This window comes from Aulonocara stuartgranti (assembly GCF_965226115.1).
Source record: "Aulonocara stuartgranti genome assembly, chromosome: 4".
In the NCBI taxonomy this organism is placed as follows: Eukaryota; Metazoa; Chordata; class Actinopteri; order Cichliformes; family Cichlidae; genus Aulonocara; species Aulonocara stuartgranti.
In genome coordinates this window covers 8,901,318-8,920,758 of record NC_138942.1, presented here as the reverse complement: position 1 = coordinate 8,920,758, position 19,441 = coordinate 8,901,318, and the positions used below count along the sequence as shown (strand labels likewise).

General features: G+C 39.8%; 2 protein-coding genes across 2 annotated transcripts; one reads left to right on the top strand and one right to left on the bottom strand.

The window, feature by feature from the left end:
• The first annotated feature begins 5,628 nt into the window (after positions 1-5,628).
• Positions 5,629-13,707, top strand: mylk5 (myosin, light chain kinase 5). Its single transcript, XM_082530009.1, has 18 exons — positions 5,629-5,650; positions 5,805-5,942; positions 7,068-7,199; positions 7,429-7,581; positions 7,748-7,930; positions 8,393-8,428; positions 9,410-9,537; positions 9,643-9,796; positions 9,876-10,187; positions 10,284-10,386; positions 10,726-10,929; positions 11,012-11,229; positions 11,313-11,436; positions 11,645-11,797; positions 11,878-12,007; positions 12,098-12,185; positions 12,271-12,411; positions 12,567-13,707. The coding sequence occupies exons 2-18, from the start codon at positions 5,807-5,809 to the stop codon at positions 12,770-12,772; spliced, it is 2,601 nt and encodes an 866-aa protein (XP_082386135.1). The 5' UTR covers positions 5,629-5,650; positions 5,805-5,806; the 3' UTR covers positions 12,773-13,707.
• Positions 13,708-14,658: 951 nt separating this feature from the next.
• Positions 14,659-19,169, bottom strand: LOC309704270 (coenzyme Q-binding protein COQ10 homolog, mitochondrial). Its single transcript, XM_082529328.1, has 5 exons — positions 18,970-19,169; positions 18,414-18,566; positions 17,913-18,105; positions 17,398-17,499; positions 14,659-16,115 (listed from the first exon to the last, which is right to left on the bottom strand). Exons 1-5 carry the CDS (start codon positions 19,071-19,073, stop codon positions 15,963-15,965), a joined length of 705 nt encoding a protein of 234 aa, XP_082385454.1. The 5' UTR covers positions 19,074-19,169; the 3' UTR covers positions 14,659-15,962.
• Positions 19,170-19,441: the final 272 nt, after the last annotated feature.

Here is a 19,441-nt window from a genome sequence, read left to right as displayed (position 1 = left end):
TGCCTTTAGGCTAGGGCGTATAGTAGGCCTTGGCCTGCACACAGAGAAAAAATGTACTCAATTGCATCTTAATTGTATAATTCAGACGGCAGCAGACCAGAGTGTGAGTTTAATCAAATACACCTGCCTTAAATGAGCACAACCCAATCATAGCCACTGGCTCACAACAACTGTGACACACAAAACCACTCTCAAACTAGGCCCATTTCCCACAGCAAATATAGACGTGAGGTAATATAAGCAATAGTCCACTATGTTACAGCCCACTGGGAGAGAAGAATAGAAAAATAAAATGTCCATCTGAAGAAGTACCACCACACAGTCAGTTACATGAATATTTAGACAATGACATTTTTTTTGTTTGAGTATTGTAATTGGACACTGGGCTGATGAACAGTTTGATGGCCAGGTGAGGCACATTCCCTCATTATTCAAAGACAAATTAAATGGATAAATGATCTGGAGTTGATTCCAAATATTGGACTTGCATTTGATATCTTTTAACTGGAATGTTCAATATAAGGTTTAGAGAAATGCTGATGCAACAACAACAACAACAACAACAAAAAAGCCAAATAAACCTATCAGAGAGACAGCAAAAAGCAGCAAAAAGCAAACCCCACAGCATGGAAAACTGCGGGCAGATTGACGCACAAATAAGCAGAAACTGCAGGTGGCTGCAGTAAAGGCCTCGCTGAGCATCTCAAAGGAAAAAACGTATTTGGTGATGTCCATGGATTTTAAACTTCAGGTAGTCATTGACTCCAGATCAGTTTCAATCAGTTACGAAAACCAGTCCTTATAGTTAATTCTCCAATTACATTTAAGCCTCTAACAAGGGTGGGGAGGGTATGAAAATGGCTTTAATTCATAACAAGTTAATGCAGTGTTAAAACTCTAAAGATGAAAGACTCTGTGATTTAAAATCAACTATGGTGAATTGTGTCAGTGTGCAAATCCTCATATGGATCTGACTGTGTACTTACATGTAAGGTCAACTAATAATAGCAACGCCGACAATTCAAAACGGAAGCTTGTAGTGCTTGAGGAAATGTAGTCCACCTCTAGATGGCGCCAGTGTTCTCATTCAGTCAAAAGGATGGCGAAAGGAAGTGGCATCTGTTAGTAGCAATGACTGTAGAAAACACAACAGCAAAGAGGTGTTAACAGCTGAGCATGACTTTCCGAGTTTCTCTAGAAGACGGTTGGGTTATTATTTATTAATTCTTTAAATGCGTTTCCGGGCTTTGGCAAGTCAAAGGAAGATACAAGTAACCCCATACATGCCGCCAATATGCCGAGCTTTGCTGGAAGAGTGAGCTACTACTGCTAGACATGATGACTTTGAATCAGCTGAAGACAGAAGATGTTAAAATCAGGTGATGTAGGTTCGGGTATTTTTCAGTCAAGTCTGTTATTAGAATCCAAAGAAAATGTCTTGGATTTTTCATTTTATGGTGAGCGGATGATATGGCTGACCAGGTCAACTTAAACTTAAAAATACAGCCTAATTCTCTGTATGATAGTCAATAATAATAATAACAATAATAATAATAATTATAAAAAGATTAAACAAATGTAAGAAAACAAAGTATAGAAAGTTTATGATGGAGTGCCAAGAGAGGAACTGTGGTACTCTACTATATGAGGAAGTCAGGGGTGACAGAGAAGTACTGTAGTTGAGGGTGGTGCGGATCTGCTTAATGACATATTGGTGAGGTGTGCATTTCATGATAAAATAGTTTAAGGGCATGCGATTACATCAGTGGTTGGTTCTTAGCCCCTGCTTGTTTGTAATGCTATATGGATAGATAGGATAACAGATGGGTCTTGTTGGACAGATGACACTGTAATCAGTAGTGAGAGTAGGGAGCAGGTGAAAGACAGCCTGAGATGTTGGACATAGTGGAGGTAGATCAGAATCAGAAGACTTTATTTATCCCCAAGGGGCAATTAACAAACAACAGAGCAGCATAACATTGAAGATAAGGACAATAAGAACAGGCAATAAGAGTGAAATAATAAATACACAGAATATACAGTATATACAGTTTTAAAATTAAACTGACTGAAAAGTGAATAAAGTGTTGGTAGTAGAAGAGGGTAGTTTATGTTTCTGGTGTGGGAAATGATCTTATCGGCTGGAGTTAAAAAGCAGAGTGGCTTTGGGGACAAATGTGGCTCTGCTCCTCTCAGTCCTGCAGGAAATGCAGCAGTGGTGTCGCCCAGAGGGGAGCCATTGAAATGCGGGTGAAGAATGTGAGAGATTTTGGCTTCCTGTCTAAGGGCCTGTTGGCTGAAAACCTGTGCCAGAGTTCTGACAGGCAGGCCAATGATTTTAGAGCACACTGATGCAGTGTGCTGCAGTCTGTTCTTGTTCTGAAGGCTGAGGAAGTGAGTTTAAAGAATTTAAAGCAAGTGAGGTGAACAAAGGCAGTTTAAGTCGTTGGAGATGAGTGTCTTGGGTCATTTGTGACAGAAGGATAGCAGCAGGAGTAAAAGGGAAGGTTTTTAAGATGCTAGTGAGACCTACTGTGATGTATGGTTTTGAGATGGTGGCACTGACAAAAAAAAATATAGGAGACTGGAGGTAGCAGAGTTGAATTTACAAAGATTTTGGTTGGGAGTATCCAGAATGCACAAGATTAGAAATGAGTACTTTACAGGAACAACTCAGGTTGAGCAGTTTGGAGACAGAAGATAGTGAGGCAAGGCTGAGATGGTCTGGGCATGTACTGTGGAGGCATCGTAGACATATATTGGGCTATTTATGTTATAAATGGTGCTGCCAGGCAGGAGGAAAAGAGGAATATCATAGAGAATATTCATGGACATAGTGATGGAGCTCGGTGAGCTGATGTGGAGAAGCCTGGAGGGGGCAGCAGAAAGTAGAAGATAAGAAAATAAATAAAGGTTAGGTTCCAGATTTGGGAAACTCTTCTTTTCCCTTAATTTTTACACAAATAGTTGGCATCTACAGAGCACCCCCTGGTGCTCCTCCTTACCATTATTTATATAGCAACTGCTGCAGAATTATGTATTTCTGTAGTGATCTGGAGTTGTAATGAAAGCCAAGGTGTGGATGTGTTTACTGTAGATTCTTCCTTGGTAGCAGCTTCCTTGGTTGAAAAGTGACTTGAGTAGTGTTAAATGCACTTGAGAAAGCAAAGAATGTAAAACAATATCATCTATTGAAATCATAATGTTATATTCTAGGTCTTTTGTTCACTAGGTGATTTAAAAATGCTATATGATGATTCAGCAATAAAGCATAAAATAGAAGCATGAAAATTAGCCATTGAGGAACTTGTGTAAATGAAAAGGATCTAAACTTCATCGGATTGATCCAGTGGGTTTTCCTATCTTACATTCTTTTTCTGACGCTATGCTTCGTGTGAAAAGAAGCCTTTGTTTACTTTTTCATTTTAAATTATGAGGCCAAGGTTTTCTGCTCACCGGCAATGCACCCGTTTCACTTTTTTTAAGCATGTCAAAGATTTTCATCTGTAGATGCAATCGTTTTGACTGTGCTGTGACTATCTCCACTTTTCATCTTTGTCTGTCTTACGTAAGTCTTAGTCCGAGGAGGTGAGCGGGGCTTCTCCGTGCACAACAAGAGCTGTATGCATCAACTTAACATATACCCATAATATCCAGTCTATGTAATATACAGATCCAATAGTAGGACAGTCAATGAGAAAATGTTTAGAGATGTCTGAAGCCCAAGATCTGGGGTTCTAGGTATCATTTGTACATACAATGACCTCAATTTATTTATTTATTTTAAAAAGGTAAATGGTAAATGGCCTGTATTTATATAGCGCTTTACTAGTCCCTAAGGACCCCAAAGCGCTTTACATATCCAGTCATCCACCCATTCACACACACATTCACACACTGGTGATGGCAAGCTACATTGTAGCCACAGCCACCCTGGGGCGCACTGACAGAGGCGCCCCAGGTCCCTAATAAATTATGTTACTTGCATTGACTTGCATTGGCACGAGCGAAGACACTGTGAGACAAATGCAGCACAATCATTCTGTTTCCTTTTTAATGAGCAGCCCTGTAGCTAAAGAGTTTGTGCCAACTTTCTGTGCGTGTTTTGTCTTTGATGTCACGTCTTATTAAACGCTTTATGTCCGACCTTATTAGATACTATTTCTGTCATACTGTGCAAGGTTGTTCAGCCGTGGTGATTTGTTTCTGTACTGCGACATTCCTTTTCAGTATTGCAGTAGTTGTTAGCTTCACCTGGAGACGTTGCAGACCCTGGGTGAATAACTTAAACTTTCATTCAGTGTGTGTCACTATGTAGAAATTCCCTGGTACCCAGGGAATTACAATAGTAAGGCAGTCAGGTTCTGGGTGTGTTGCCTGACTGACTAAAAAGGCGAAAATAGTTTCCAGCAAATGTAGCTTAACAATGTAAATGGGTCTAATCTGTCTTACCTGAACTTTTGTATGTTATTATTAACCTGCTGAGGCAATTTTGTGTTGAATTTCAGTGGTTTCATCCCAACCCAGGCTTTAGAGCCAAAACTAGGCCTGGATCGTTATGCTATTTAAAAAAATCTTAATAAAAGCAACAACAACAGTAATAAGAATACGATTTTTTCAGACATTGGGCTTTTAACATGTGTAATAATGTCTTTGTTCTAAAAAATCCCAACAAGGATGTCTGTGTTTGCAGCTTTTTGGTAAACGAGATAGGAATTCTCCCACGGAAACTAAAACAAGCCCCTTGCAGTCCCTTTTTGTGTGATCATTGATGTGGAATTTGGGAAGCTGGGATGGGGGTGGAGTGGAGAGAGATGTTATCACCACTTCAGCAGGTTTCTGTAGAATTCTCTGACTATCAATCCAGCATTTGTAGTGTAGTTAATTCACCTAATTGAAACTGCTACACCAAGATGCACTCGTGTTGATAATTGTTGTTTACTTGTGGCTGAAACCTGTAATAAATAATACAAACTTCATTCAACCTGGCAGAGAGCACTGCTGTTCTCCGTTGAGATGAATGCCTCAAACATGTATGTTTTACCAAGAGCAGTTCTCCTGCACAGACGTCTCCTGGTTACTATATTAGCACGTGGAAGTCAAAGTGACGCTGCTGCCGTTCAAAAAGGCCATCGTTCTTGTGTTGGGATATATTGTACCAGGGGAAGGGGCTCAGATTTGACTGTTGCTACAGTCAGAGGATTTAGAGTCCGCAGGGATGAAGTAAACCTTTGCAATGGTGATGTCACTGGCATCACAAAGTTCAGTTGTAGCATTGATAAGTGAGAAAGCAAACAGAGAAACCGGTGAACAAGACTGCATTCACCAAACAGAACACAAAGCGACCTTTGCCTGGATAGGTAGATAAGTCCCCCTCATTCGCTCCCACTCTCCCGCTTTATATCGTTCCATGTTTAAATGTAGTGTTTACAAGGCATGACAAAAAGGAGTCCGAGTAGTGGGTTTTTGCTGTTACAGTGATTTTGAAAGCATATGAGACGTCCGCCGCACCTGATATGGCCAAAGTGAAACAACATGATTTGTCATGTAGGTGGAGCTAGATGTAGATAATAGGAGGGTGAGTAAAAGGGACTAGAACGTGCAGTAAAGTGTGAGGACTGAGGGCAGAGCTTCAGTGGTTTAGCACAGGGTGAGAGGGACACACAGAGGCTTGTTAATTTTATGAAAAAGATAGTGAGCAAGCCACAGAGGCCAACACCACAGTGACAGAGAGAGGAAGTTTGATAGTCAGTTTGAGGCATGACTTTGTAATTCTTTTTTCATTTGTTGGTTTCCTGAAACAGACATGAATAGTGATGGCAGCAAACAGCGTTTTGTGTCGACCTTTAAAATGCGCATCAAGGCCCCCGGTCCATCACCTGCACCTGAGAACGGGCCAGGAGTTGTCGGCACAAGGACCTCAGTAAAATGTACTGATGCAGGTAAGAGCTGCTTTCAAGAAGAAAACACACAACTGGTGACATTTATGGATGTCAGCGTTTGAACAGGCAAGTCTGAGCACGGCAGTGCTTCTTGATAACAAGTTGGCGACCATCCAGAGCGGACTCCAACATATTCTTTAATATTCACTTGTAAAAACAGATTGTTTGCCTAAACTAATAGCGCTCACGCATGCAACACAAACAGTTTGCTACACTTAAAATTAATATTCAGTTTCATGTTTATTTTGAGTTTAGCCGTCCAGTAGTGTGCTTGTTTATTGACTTGGAAGCCTTTCACTTTCATGTCAGCCCACAGCTGACATCTCATTTCCTATGTCCTCAAAATTTTGTTTTTTTGTTATAACCAGCAAGTCACATGTGCTGTATTTCTCATGGTCATTAGTTTGCTCTTCCATATTTCCATATATTATATGTCGCTGTTGCTTCCATGTCATCGATCTGTTGGGCAAATGGCAACTTTGTACAAAACCAAGTCAAAAGTTCAGGAACAGGCACGTCTTTGGCTGCTGTTCAAATCAAAGGTTTTAAAGAGTGTCAAGTGAAATATAGAGTTACTAAAATTAATCTTTCCACTAAACTAACAACACATACCAGCTATTTGATAAAATAGCTGCTATGAGCCACCTCTGAGCGTGTCTGTGTGCAGAAGTGTTGCTCAGAGTTGTTGCAGCATTCAGTTCCTTTTCAGAAACACCAGTGTGCTAACTGAACCATTCAGTACTGTAAACACTGGTTAAAGGTTCATAGAAAAGCACCGTTTTGTTAAATCATAACTAGTATGCTGTATATGGGTTTACAATGGGCAATAATATGTGGTTCTTCTTTCTAGGTTTCTAAGTTACACTGCCTAAGAAACGACCTGGGAGTCTGTAATGACATGAAATTGTGTATTACTACTTTATGCTCCACGTTTCAAGCAGTAATTCACCTTGGGGCAAATTAGGGTCCCTTGCTTAATTTAAACACTTTTTTGTTAAACTGTAACTAGTGTACTGTATATGGGCAAAAATGCAGTTCTAAGGATAGATTACATAATTTAATACAATAAGACTTTGTCACTTTTGTATTAATTGTATTGTAATTCTGTATCTCCTCCAAATCCAGGGTCTAAACATCTGGATCCACCTGTCTTCATACAGCCTCTGGAGGACTGCTGTGTAGATGAAGGGACTGACATTAGGTTACGTGGAGTTCTCAAAGGAAGTCGACCGATCAAAATATCGTGGCTGCACAATGGTGAGAAGAGACAGTTTACAATGCATCTCAGTTTACACTGCATATACTTTTCAGCTGTGGGTGTGGTCAACCAAAGAACGCTAAAGAGCAGATAATTATTCAAAACAAACATGTTTTTGACTTTCCGTTTTTTATGCATTCAATTAAAAATGCCACATAGAGAATCAAGAAGCCAAAAGTAGTGCAAGAGCATGCTGATGGGTTGCTTGTTTACCTCACCTGTTGGCAGGTGAAGTGGCCCGTTTCGGGAAGGCTTCCTTCAATGGCAGGGAGGCCAGTTTTGTTGTGAGGGAGTGCTTACCAGAAGACGCCGGTGCCTACACCTGCTTGGCAGAAAGCAGCGCAGGGAAGACATCTTGCAGTGCTGCTGTGGTTGTAAGAGGTGAGCAACTGGGAACTCATGAAATATTCAGCTAATTGGACAATTTACCTCTTGCAACTTTAAGTCTACAATAAATGGAACGTTCAGTGTGTTCATTACTCAAAACAAAGCCAGAGTTTTATTTCTGATGTAGTCTCTTCTCGTTTTTCTCTTCTGACCAAATTAGACTTTGAAAGTATCTGTGGCGTGCAGAATCGCGCTTTAAAGACTCCCACTTCTCCATCCAAAAGTGTAATGGGAAATGGAACGTTACCGCAGACTCCAAAAGATGAGCTACACAAATTCAAAGGATCTATTTGTATGTCTCCTACAGGCTCTGATAGGCAGAGCCCAGTCTCATCTCCAAAAGGTAAACCAGAATTATTTGATTAGACAGTGCTGGTTAATTTCTAGTCAAAAAACAAATGTAAATTAATTCCCATTTAATGAACTATAGTTAGCACAGATATAATGCAATTTCTTCTTTTCTCTTGCACACTGATCGGTTTCTTAGTATAGAAACAGTACTGATGTGTTTTGATGTACAATTTCTTGGCCTCTGTTTCAGTTTCTTCAGGAAATCCATGTTATGTTTATAAAAGGAAACGCACTTCCAGTCCTTGTGTGATTGGCCGTTAGGCAAAACATATATAACACAATTATGCAGCTCTCCGATACACCCACTGAAATTTCTCTGTACCAAGTATACACCATGTAGGGTAGTGGATAGAGCAAAGTACAGTAAAATAGTGCAAACTGATAGCCATAGATAGAAGAGCCACACCTCTATCCTTCTGGCTAAAACCTACCTGCACCTGATCTGTCTTTGCAGAAGTCGTCCCAAAGAAGCGAGCCAACTCAAGGATAGGTGAGAAAAACGCTCTTTTTTTTTTTTTTCTTTTTTTTTTCCCACATACTGAGAAATTTACCCACCTCTCCAGCATCCATGTGCTTCTTATTAAGTGCTTGATAACTTCTTCTGTCTGCTGTTATTTTTCTTCTATGAAAAAATGTGACTTATTGTAGAGTTTGTTTGTGCGTAGGCGGATCTGTTGCTGGAGCTGTACTTTCTTCATGTCACCTTTGGTCTCATAATGCTCTCCTTACGCTTTAATGTGCTCTACTGAGTTGACTGAATCAACCTTAGGGTTTAGGCTGCAAAAGCAAATATGTGAAATACTCCCATAATGAGGTCTGGTTGTTTATTTTGAGAGCACAGGACATTTCATCATTTATTCATGGTTTTTATTTTTAGGAATGAAATATTGGCTTGTAATGGCAACAGCTTGTACTCAGAAGGTAAAACTGTGCACATTAAAGCCACTTAAACTTAATATTATCAGATCTACTTTAGTCAAATTCACCATTCTGACGCCACAAGATTTGAATATTGACAGCGAGAGAGATGACATGACTTCAGCTCATATATGGATTTTTTTGTGTGTGTGTGCAGCACAAAGCAGGGCAGATTATAATCCCTGGATACTGTATAATGTATGGCTATAAAAACATTTTCTCTTTACTTCCTTTAAGGGTAAACAGCTGGGAATGTGTATTTTCAAAAAGCTGGTGAAATATTTCAACAAACTTGATTACACAAAGACTTGTTGTCCTTGTGGGCGATAGGTCATCTGTATTGCATTGTGTTTTCACTTGAGGCACAAGGTCCTGCTAAATACCATAATAAGAAGGGTATCAGTTAGCTATTTCTTAGTCTTTATCTCATGCTCACACACATTAGTTTTCAGGCATTCAGCAGATATTTTTAACCCTATTGTGAACTGAGGAAGTGCAGATGCTGCAGTTCACTTTGAGTCACTTTTCTCATTTTTTTATTTTTATTTGGCAGGCCGATCGTTATGTTTTGAAAACCCACCGCAGCACGTGGAGGTGAAGGTGGGACAAACCGCCAGGCTGACGTGTAGTTTTACTGGAAGCCCTCCTGTAGCATCTTGTTGGATCAGAAACAAAGAACAGGTGCAGCAATAAAAAGGATAAATAGCAAAAACAAGACATCTGCTTCTGCCATCTCAAATGTATTTGACTCCACATTATATCTATTTTTCCTGTTTTTCTGTGCAGATAGTGGACGGCCTAGAGCTAAGGACAGAAAATACTAATCGGAGTAGTACGCTGGTTATAGAAGAGGCTAAACCCCAGCACACAGGTCGCTACACCATTGTAGTAAAAGACCGAAAGAGCTCAGCAGAACACACAATCACCCTTTCTGTTATAGGTGAGTCTATTCTAAAGAGTCAGAACCAAATCAAGTAAAGCAGTTCCTTGGAGACTTATTTTAATCATCCTCCCACCAGAGAGACCACAACCTCCTGCCTCCAGTCCAGTGATCTCCCTTGTCTCCTCATCCAGTCTTGTGCTATCCTGGTCAGGCCCCTGCTATGATGGCGGCAGTGCCATCCTTGGTTATGTCGTTGAAGTAAATAACCAAGGAAGTGCTGAGCCTGAGGTTTGGAGAGAGCTAACAAGCGAGTGTAAGAGTACCTCATACAAAGTTTGTTCTGGGCTTCAGCCACAACAGGAACACTGCTTCAGAGTAAAGGCCTATAACGTAGTAGGACTAAGCGAGCCAGGCCCAGTGTCACCAGTGGTGAGAATGGAGGAAAGAGGTGAGGTGATACTGGGATTTTGACAGCACATTTGTAATAAAGGCAGGTATAATAAGCATTAGATTAAAGCTGTTGTGGCTGTGTGCATACATTCAGACAAGATAAAAGAAGAAGAAGCCCCTCAGATGTATACCACTGTGTCTGTTGACTCTTCCCACAAAGTTACGGAACACTACGATATGCAGGAGAAACTTGGAATGTGAGTATCAGATATGTCAAATCCCAATTTTCCAATAATAATCTTTCCAAGTAGAAACAAGAAGTTTGTCAGAAACTATAATTACAACAAGTTGAGAACGTTTTGACATTTCCAATTCCAAGGAAGTGTGTGAGTGGGAATTCCAGGTTGAAATTCTGCCAAGAAAATAAAAATGCTTTCAAGTAGAGGCATGCATTCCAGCTTGAAATAGGTGAACAAGAATCAGATGGAAATCAGCCATTAACATGAACTACTTATTGTGATAGGCCATGATGGTGTAACCATTAACTATTCATTCCTAATATCCAGAGATAGAAATGACTAAACTTTCTTCATAAGGGGAAAATTTGGGATGGTGTACAAGCTCATCCACAAAGAGACAGGACGTGTGTGCGCTGGGAAGTTCTACAAAGGACGCCGTGCCAAGGAGAGGGAAGCCGCTCGTAAGGAAATAGAGCTGATGAATTACCTCCACCACCCCAAACTGGTTCAGTGTCTGGCAGCATATGATCACAAGTCTGAAATGGTCATGGTGATGGAGTTGTAAGTATCCTTATCAGAGCAAAAGGCAAAGCAAAATTCCTAGTATTTTCTGGTGTGTCACTGCTGTTTTGTTTGTCTGCAGTATTGCAGGTGGCGAACTCTTTGAACGTATTGTGGATGACAACTTTGAGCACACGGAGCCTTCAAGTGTGCACTACATGCAGCAGATCCTGGAGGGGATTGCCTACATGCATCAGCAAAACATTGTCCATCTGGACCTCAAACCTGAAAACATCGTATGTGTTGACACCACAGGCACCTCCATAAAGATCATCGACTTTGGCTTAGCCAGTAGAATAGGTATGTGGAACAATACTCTACTTTTATGCTTGTCTACCTCGTGTGCGTCTTAATACCTACATTATGGGATTTCCATTGAACAGATCAAAACACACCTCTGAAGGTGATGCACGGGACTCCAGAATTTGTGGCCCCGGAAGTGATCAACTATGAGCCTGTGGGTTTGGGGACTGATATGTGGAGCATTGGGGTGATCTGCTACATACTGTGAGTCTAACTGTCTCTTTCTATATTCAAGAGATAGTTTAGTATTTTTCAAACAAGATTTTTGTCTAAAATTCTTTAGCTCATACAATCAAAACTGAAATTTAGAGTTTTAGCCTTATTGTGCCACCTAGTGGGTATAGATTGAAACCACATGTAAAGGATGTATATTCAACACTAATCTTCTCCACTTTTTTTCTGTGGTTTCCAGGCTCAGTGGGGAATCTCCGTTCCAGGGAAACAGTGATGCAGAGACCCTGGCCTTGGTCACAGCTGCTCAGTGGGAGTTTGACGAGGAGAGCTTTGACGAGATAACAGAGGAGGCTAAAAATTTCATAAGCTCCCTGCTCAGCAAAGACCCGAGGTGATTTCATAGATTTACAACTGTAAAGTACCCTACTTTACCTCCTTACTTAACCATCTGTAACTGTAATTGTTGATCAGGCGTAGGATGACCTGTGAACAGGCCCTTGCCCATCCCTGGATGGCAGCATTTAAGTCTAAAGAGCTCACTCTCACCAAGAGTCTGTCCAAAGAGAAGATGAAGAGGTTTTTGGCTAGACAGAAGTGGAAGGTAAGCACCAAATTACTCTTTATTTATTTATTTATTTATTATTTAAAATTTAAAATGTACATTTTGTTCTCATACACATTTGTCTCATAGAAAGCTGGCAAGGCCATGTTAGCACTGAAGAGAATGGCTCTGCTCTCTAAGGCGGAAGGCTCTGCATCTCCTACAACTCCTGGAGGAGGTGAAAATCTTGCATACCTTTACTCATCACATTGCACGCATTTTGGTTTAGTGGGTTTCCCATCTTATTGATATATATCTCCTAGAATCACCCCTGAGCCCAGAGGCAGAGGAAGCGTTGACCTCCCTGGAGCTTAAGCTGCAGGAACCCCCGGTGTTCACAAAGAGGTTGAAAGACCGGACTGTAACTCAGGGATCCAGTGCCCGTCTCTCGTGTCACCTCACAGGTACAAAGCAACTTCTTATCTTGGATTCAAGTCAGACTTACTGTAGCAGGCTTGAAAATTCAATCTTGAACATGTAAAAACATCTTTTCTTTGATAGCGTTTCAAAAGTTGTGTTCTTTTCCCTCCTGATCTCACATTTCTGTTTATCTTGCCAGGTTACCCTGACCCGGAGGTGCTGTGGCTGTGTGGTGATGAGCCTATTGAGGAGTCCCCCACTGTGCAAATAGAGTATGAGGAAGATGGCCAGTGTACGCTGGTTCTAGCCAAAGTTGGCCCAGAGGACGGCAATGTGTATACCTGTAGGGCCACTAATGACCACGGGGAGGCATTTTGCTCAGCCAAATTAACTGTCCAAAAATAGATTCATCATATCATAGTGTGTATGCAGAAATAACAAGTATAAGTAGAATTTTCTTGTTGCCTTGACCAGCTGTGTTGTACATTGTTGTTTGTGGCTTCTGATGAGTCAAATAAATATTGTTACAGAGTTACGTACATAGATTTATATTTTTATGGCATTCAGATATGGCTTCCACGCTATGTTGAAAATGATGTTTTTACGTAAAACCATGAATCTGTCTGTTATATTGGCTCATTGTGAAGATTCCCCTTCAGCCCTATCAGTTTGTAATTGCGATTTCCATTCTGAAAAGCAGGCGGGTCTGAAAATATCCTGATTAATTTGCATTGTGAACATTCAAATTGCAATTCCAAAGCGTCCCATTAAAAAAAACTTACAATAAATGTTATTTATAGCCTAAGCCTAATTCAATGCTTAGTGCCAAAGAGCTTTATTTTCGTTTCTAAATTAAACCACTCTTGCACAAAATCTCATGTTCTTTTAGTGAAATGCACCTAGATAGGTTTATTTTGACAGGGTCCAACATACTCCTACATAGTACATACACACCTCCTACTGTTGTAAATACTGCATTTCTTCACACACAAACATTAGTAGACCAAATAAACAGATGGAAATATCCCCCGGTAAACACTATCCTTAGTCTCAGCATGCAGTTTGATATCTGAAAACATAAATGACAGTAACAGTTTTTGCTGCTTGTGTGAGTTTCTAGCTCTCTGTTCGACCTCAGGAAATGTGTCCATAACAAATATATTTTGTCAAAATCTTTTTGTCTCTGTCTGCTGGTTGAATTTCAAACAATACCATCAGGACCTTCAGCCCGACACTTCGGTAAAGCCGAATATAGAGTATTTGTGAATTTAACTCGTGTTTGTCATGGTCATATTTACTTGATACCTTCCTCACAACCCAAATAAACGGATACCAATGTAGGTCTGATTCTTTGTTTTTTCACTCTCACGCTGTAAAATCACATTGTGGTAGCGGAGCTTTATTTACGGACTGCAACCAGGGTGAGGGAGTCTAATTAACACAGGTGGTTTGTCCTTTTCTGGAGCAGTGTGCTAAAATATGCATCATAAAGGAAACTAATTGGGTTGTACCGTATGTTGTTGAGGTTTAAATTGGCCTGAAGAAAAAAAGTTTGCACTCTCACCAGTTGTGTTTAAAGTTTGTGGTTTGGGTTTAATTTGCTGGTTTGTCAATAATGAATATTGTTCACCACATTTCGACTGCATGCACTCTGCTCTGTCCTGAGGGGAATCCATGCCTGACAGACTCTTTTGCTGCATAGATCTACAAGGAAGCCCCCCCATCATGCAATCATGCATTTGAACATCATGCAAATGCTCTTCTTAACAAGGTCTTGAAGTTATTTACAATTGTAGCTCATTTGAAGGTTTACCATGAATTAATGGAGTATTTTCATTACCTCTTTACCATGATGGAAAAGGCCTGAAAGCTCAGAAGAAATGTCGTTTTTTAATGCATGTACGTTTGCATTTACAAATGCTAGGCTGTATGAGCCTTGGTTGTTGTAGCATTTAAAAAAAAAAAAAAAAAACTTTGGGGGTGGGGCTTTCTTTTCTTTTAATTCCATTGCTGTTCTAGTGTGCTGTAATCAGATTTTTGTTTTGTTAAAATAAGAAAAAGAAAAAAAAAAAATAAGGAAATGACCACTGCACATGAAAAACTCATTTTTTTCTGACAGACAGATGTTATAAATACAATGTTTCAAAGTGTCACTGAACTGTGGCAAACGGGGAGGGACCTCGGTTAGTGAATAAGCAGGAAGCTATGTAGCTCCCCACGATCAAAGTGAATAACACAGAAATGTTCAGTAAGAAAACCTTTAATTTTTTTTTTGGTTTAAAATAAAATAAAAATAAAAATAAAAATAAAAATAAAACAAAAACCCACAGGCAGAATGACATTTAAGGATAAGAGACCATTGCACAATTTCAGAACATTTCTAAAATTGAAATTGCAATTATATCCTCACAGTATATATATATATATATATATATATATATATATATATATATATATATATATAAGTTAAATTGGCTTTTCCCCAACCAAGGTTAAACCATAATATTAACAGATTCAGAGAATTGGGAGACATTTCTGCACAGAGCTACATGGCTAAAAATCAGCACTGAAGGGATTTGACCGGCAGGTGGCACCACATCAAAACAGAAATTCAAGTACTTGAAATTATTGCACAGATTCAGAACTACATCTGTTAACTCCACTGAAAGAGGTTTTCAAAGTGTGGTACAGTTTAAAAGACAAAAAACAACTTTAAAACATGCAAATTAAGCATATTAAAAGGACAGACAAAGCAGACAAACTGTCCAAACTGTGTTAAAAATAATGAAAATACTGAAGTTTGGAAAAGCAGTGTCCTTCGGGCTAAAGAGGAGGAACATGCAGCTTGTTATCAAAAAGCCAGCGCATGTTATGGGTAACTGAAAATCCACTTTGCAGCTCCATTTCATAAAACAGGTGCATAGAGGAACGACCAGATATGACTTTGCAAAAAAAATTCCACGCACCGCTTTTTCGTCTGTTTTAGAAATCATGCAAAATAACCAATATCAGCGGACGACATTGGTAGCTATCACTTTGTTTGCCAGTATCAGCCATCAAGGTTGACAGTGCTATTTATCCAGAACGCTTACCCAAACATGAGGAGTAAGCAGTTACTAGTCTGCTACACTGGAAATCTTTTCTTGAAGCAGATGTTGCTCAGTACATGGAAACATTAAGAAAATTTAAATGCTACAAATGACACAAACAGAGCAGAGAGTTTACCAAAAACAAGACATTTTAATTCCACTGATAAATACTGCACAGGACGAGGTCTTCAACCACATTTGAGCTTTCAGTAGAAGTCACTTTTCAGAACATTAACTAAAAATTTTCAAAGTGTCCACATGAGCCTTAAAACTATAACTTTATTTGAATCCACAAAAATAAATAAATGCAGGGCAAGGTAAAGAAATCAGCTTGTGCTTTACAAATAAATAGCTTTAGGTGTATTCCTTGTGCATGTTAATTCAAAAATATACTATGGGTGCAAAGAGAAGATCCAGTCTCCTGTGTAAGTGTCAATAACAGGTAAAACAGTGGGCTGGTGGGGCTCCAAAAGCACCTGGATGGATGAAAGGTCAAAGGTGTCGCCTCATGCCGACCGCCTCCTCAGCGGTACCTCCTCCTGGTTTGTGTAAAGTTTTGCTGCCCGTGACTCAAAGGCACTAACCATCTGCTTAACCACTTCATCGAAGAAGACGCTGGCCAGCTGAGAGTGCAGAAGAGACTTGAACTCAAATGATACCTGCAGAATGGGGACAGGTTTGTTAGGAAACTGCTGAGGAGATGCTCTTCTGTGAGACTTACTTAAAAGAAAGAAAAAGATCAAACTAAAAATAGAAATCAAGCACATCTTTAGCAGAGGCGTTTTAAAGTTGGTAATCAGATAATCTGTGCTCCTGTTAGCAGCTCCTTAACACTGTTCTCTGATGGCTATTTCAGGCCTCAAGGGACACCGGTGTGATACTCAAGACTAAATTTAGACGATAATAGGGTTTTACGCAATACTTCCTCTTTGCTGATAATCCACTTGAGAGCCGTACAAGAACTTACAACAAGAAATTAGTCTCAGCCAAGTATGTTATCTAATTTTGCAATTCCTTTAACCCTTAGATGCACACGTGGGGTGAAAAATGACCCCCCACAATATTCTGAATTAGTCGGCCAGGGCTTGCACCTGGGTTTAGTACTGTCTCCCCAATAGATGCATGGAAGATGTTCATGTTTGATAATTTAATAGAAGAGGTGCTGTCATACACAAACATGGAGGCATGAAGAGAAGCCACAAACAGGGAAAAGAGTGGAAAAATGTAATCAAACTTAAGCTCCTGGCCTTCATTTGATTGACCATTCTTGCAGGAAGTGAGAAGAACTGGGATGTACCAGTCGGTGTGTTTTTTGGGAGTCATCTGCATAACCCATTGTACAAGGCCACTATGTCAATTCAAAGTTTTGAACATATTCGCCGTTTCTTGCACTTTGATGACAAGAGGACCAGAGCCTACAGACTGAAAACAAACCACATGGCAGTTTTCCGCTACATATGGGGCCTGTTCCTGGTCAACTGCAGGCAGAAATTCATCCTCAGGGATTGCGTTACAGTGGATGAACAACTTGTGCCTTTCAGAGGAAAGACCCAGCTTCTGCAGTATATGCAGAGCAAGCATACAAAAGTGATACAAGGATACAAAAACAGCAATTTCTTAAAATTAATGAAAAAATAAATAAAAATGCAAAGGGCCTCATGTCACAATCATGTTTTATGAGGAATAACCCAAATATGAAAATATTACAAATCTTTGTTTTAAAGATTTTGAAGAACAACAGAGTTTATAGCAAAATGCATTGTTTCTATTTGGGGTCATTTTTGACCCCAACCGTGGAAGAGTGTAGGTATTGGTAGGTTGTGCATCCAAGGGTTAATCATTAATGCAAAAGGTCACTGTCAGTGTAGTTTTATGCCAGTGTACTGCTGCACAACCAGATGGCTTCCAGTGTCAAATATTAAGTGTACCACAAACACTTACATAGAATTCCACTTTGCACGAGTCTGCTGCGTTTCCGTCTCCAGGGGAAAACCTCCATATTGTTTCAAGATGGCTGAAGAGAGATCCATCAGTACATACAGCCTGTTTGAAAACAGTTGATTCTTCATCAAGGATTGCAACAAGGCATCAAACTCATAAAAATCACAAATAAAGCATTATGCCGATAGAAACTGTCTACAGTGCTGTGCAAAATGTGGAATATACCGATTAATAATGAAAGTTTTACAAATAATTTTATGCAAAAGCACATTTTTGTTAAGTGATAGTCGAACAAGTCTAATATTAAACCCCCAGATCTGTAAAAAACATGTATACTTTAATGTAATGATGGCATTAAGACAGTCATATTTTCCTTCCATCATGAAATGGTGATTCGTTTCATCTTAACTGGTGGCCTACAGTAAAAAGAGCTTTCCACATGTCATACATGTCATAAATGTTTTTATATGTGTTTCGGTAGGTGTTGATTAAAAAGTAAGAGACCAGATACTTACCCTGACTTGGTAGTTTGGAACAATAGTGACCTCAGAGATGTATCGCTCGACAAGAGGGGGGAAACCGATTTCTAGCTCTGCCAGGAGGCCACCGTTTCGCCCCCTCATGACCCGAGATTTCTTGCACCAGGGAACAAAGTGCTGATACTGGTCCACACTGGCCACCACACTGTACATCTGCTCTGGAGTATACCTGAACACACAGTCACATAAAACCAGAAACACTTCAGTTTCTATCCTCTGCATCCATTTTTTCAGGTTTATCCAGAACCCAAAGAAATTCTGTAGACTGCTATACAAGATAAGAGGATTAAACTAACGCTCATCAACTCTGCCTGAAATATGACCCCAAAAACACTGTTCACTTTAAAACTCATTGTACATAGTAAAAGGTACTCAGACAAGACTCAAGTTTTTAGCATTTCTTCAAATAAGCCATTATCTGTTATTTTGTTTACATTTCACATAATTATTTTAGTCCTTTTGCAAGGGGGCACTCACCCCAACGTCCGACACTCAGTGTACTCCATCCTGCGGTTACTGATGGGAGCAGCCAGGTTAATGAAGCTTCTGCTTGGCGTGCTTACACAGGTGCTAGGGGAGAACTGGAGGCTTGCCCTTCTTGCTTCCAGGATCCCAGAAGAACCCAAGATCCTGAGGAGAGGAAATCATATTTGTGAGCTCTTTAATCATCTGTTCAATCACTATGCTATTATATAAAAATCCCACAATATTTTAATGTATGGCCATCAACACAGTATTTTTCCCCAAAGGCAATGCCAAACATGTATGCTAACATTCATTGTATGTAGTATCAGAAAAGCAAGAGGGCCATATCTGTTAAATGTGCATCTTAAGCGTTGGTTTACTTACTTTTTTCATATACTACAAATTAAACCTACCATTCCTAAAAAAAAAAAAAAAAAAAAAAAAAAAATGTACAAGATTAAACTATATTTGAATTATCCTGTGACCAATAAAACAAGCGCAACTGCAAATGCCCGTTACTCAAACACCCACCTGGGCAAACCTTGGTTTTAAAATTCCTTTGACTCACCTGAAATTTGCTCTTTTAGTGTTTCCCCGGACAACCTTTGAAGAGTGGGCTTCATATAGCTCCAGCAGCGCTTTGAGGAGAACAGGAGTCGTCTTGTTGGTCATTTTCCCCCCTAGTTTGTGGTGACGCGTACTAGAGTGATCAAACCAACTATAATAACCGGGCTTTGTTCCGAATGAAGAGACGCACCGCTTATCTAATAAAAGAGCAGTGACGTAACGGGAAGCGCGGCAGCCTTTGGCCAATCAGGTCACTTTGAGGTGAACTTTAAATCACCGGCGATTAAGACAGCAATACTTCCTAAATTAGAGCAAAAAATAGCTAGGCTACTCTCAAAATGTGGAGTTTTTTGTTTGTTTGTTTGTTTGTTTGTGTCTCAAAAGATAAATTTACACAGATAGACAAAAATGTTGGGCAATAGGATCTATATTCTCAGTGGATTTCTGTTTTGCTCTTTCTTATTACGGTTTCC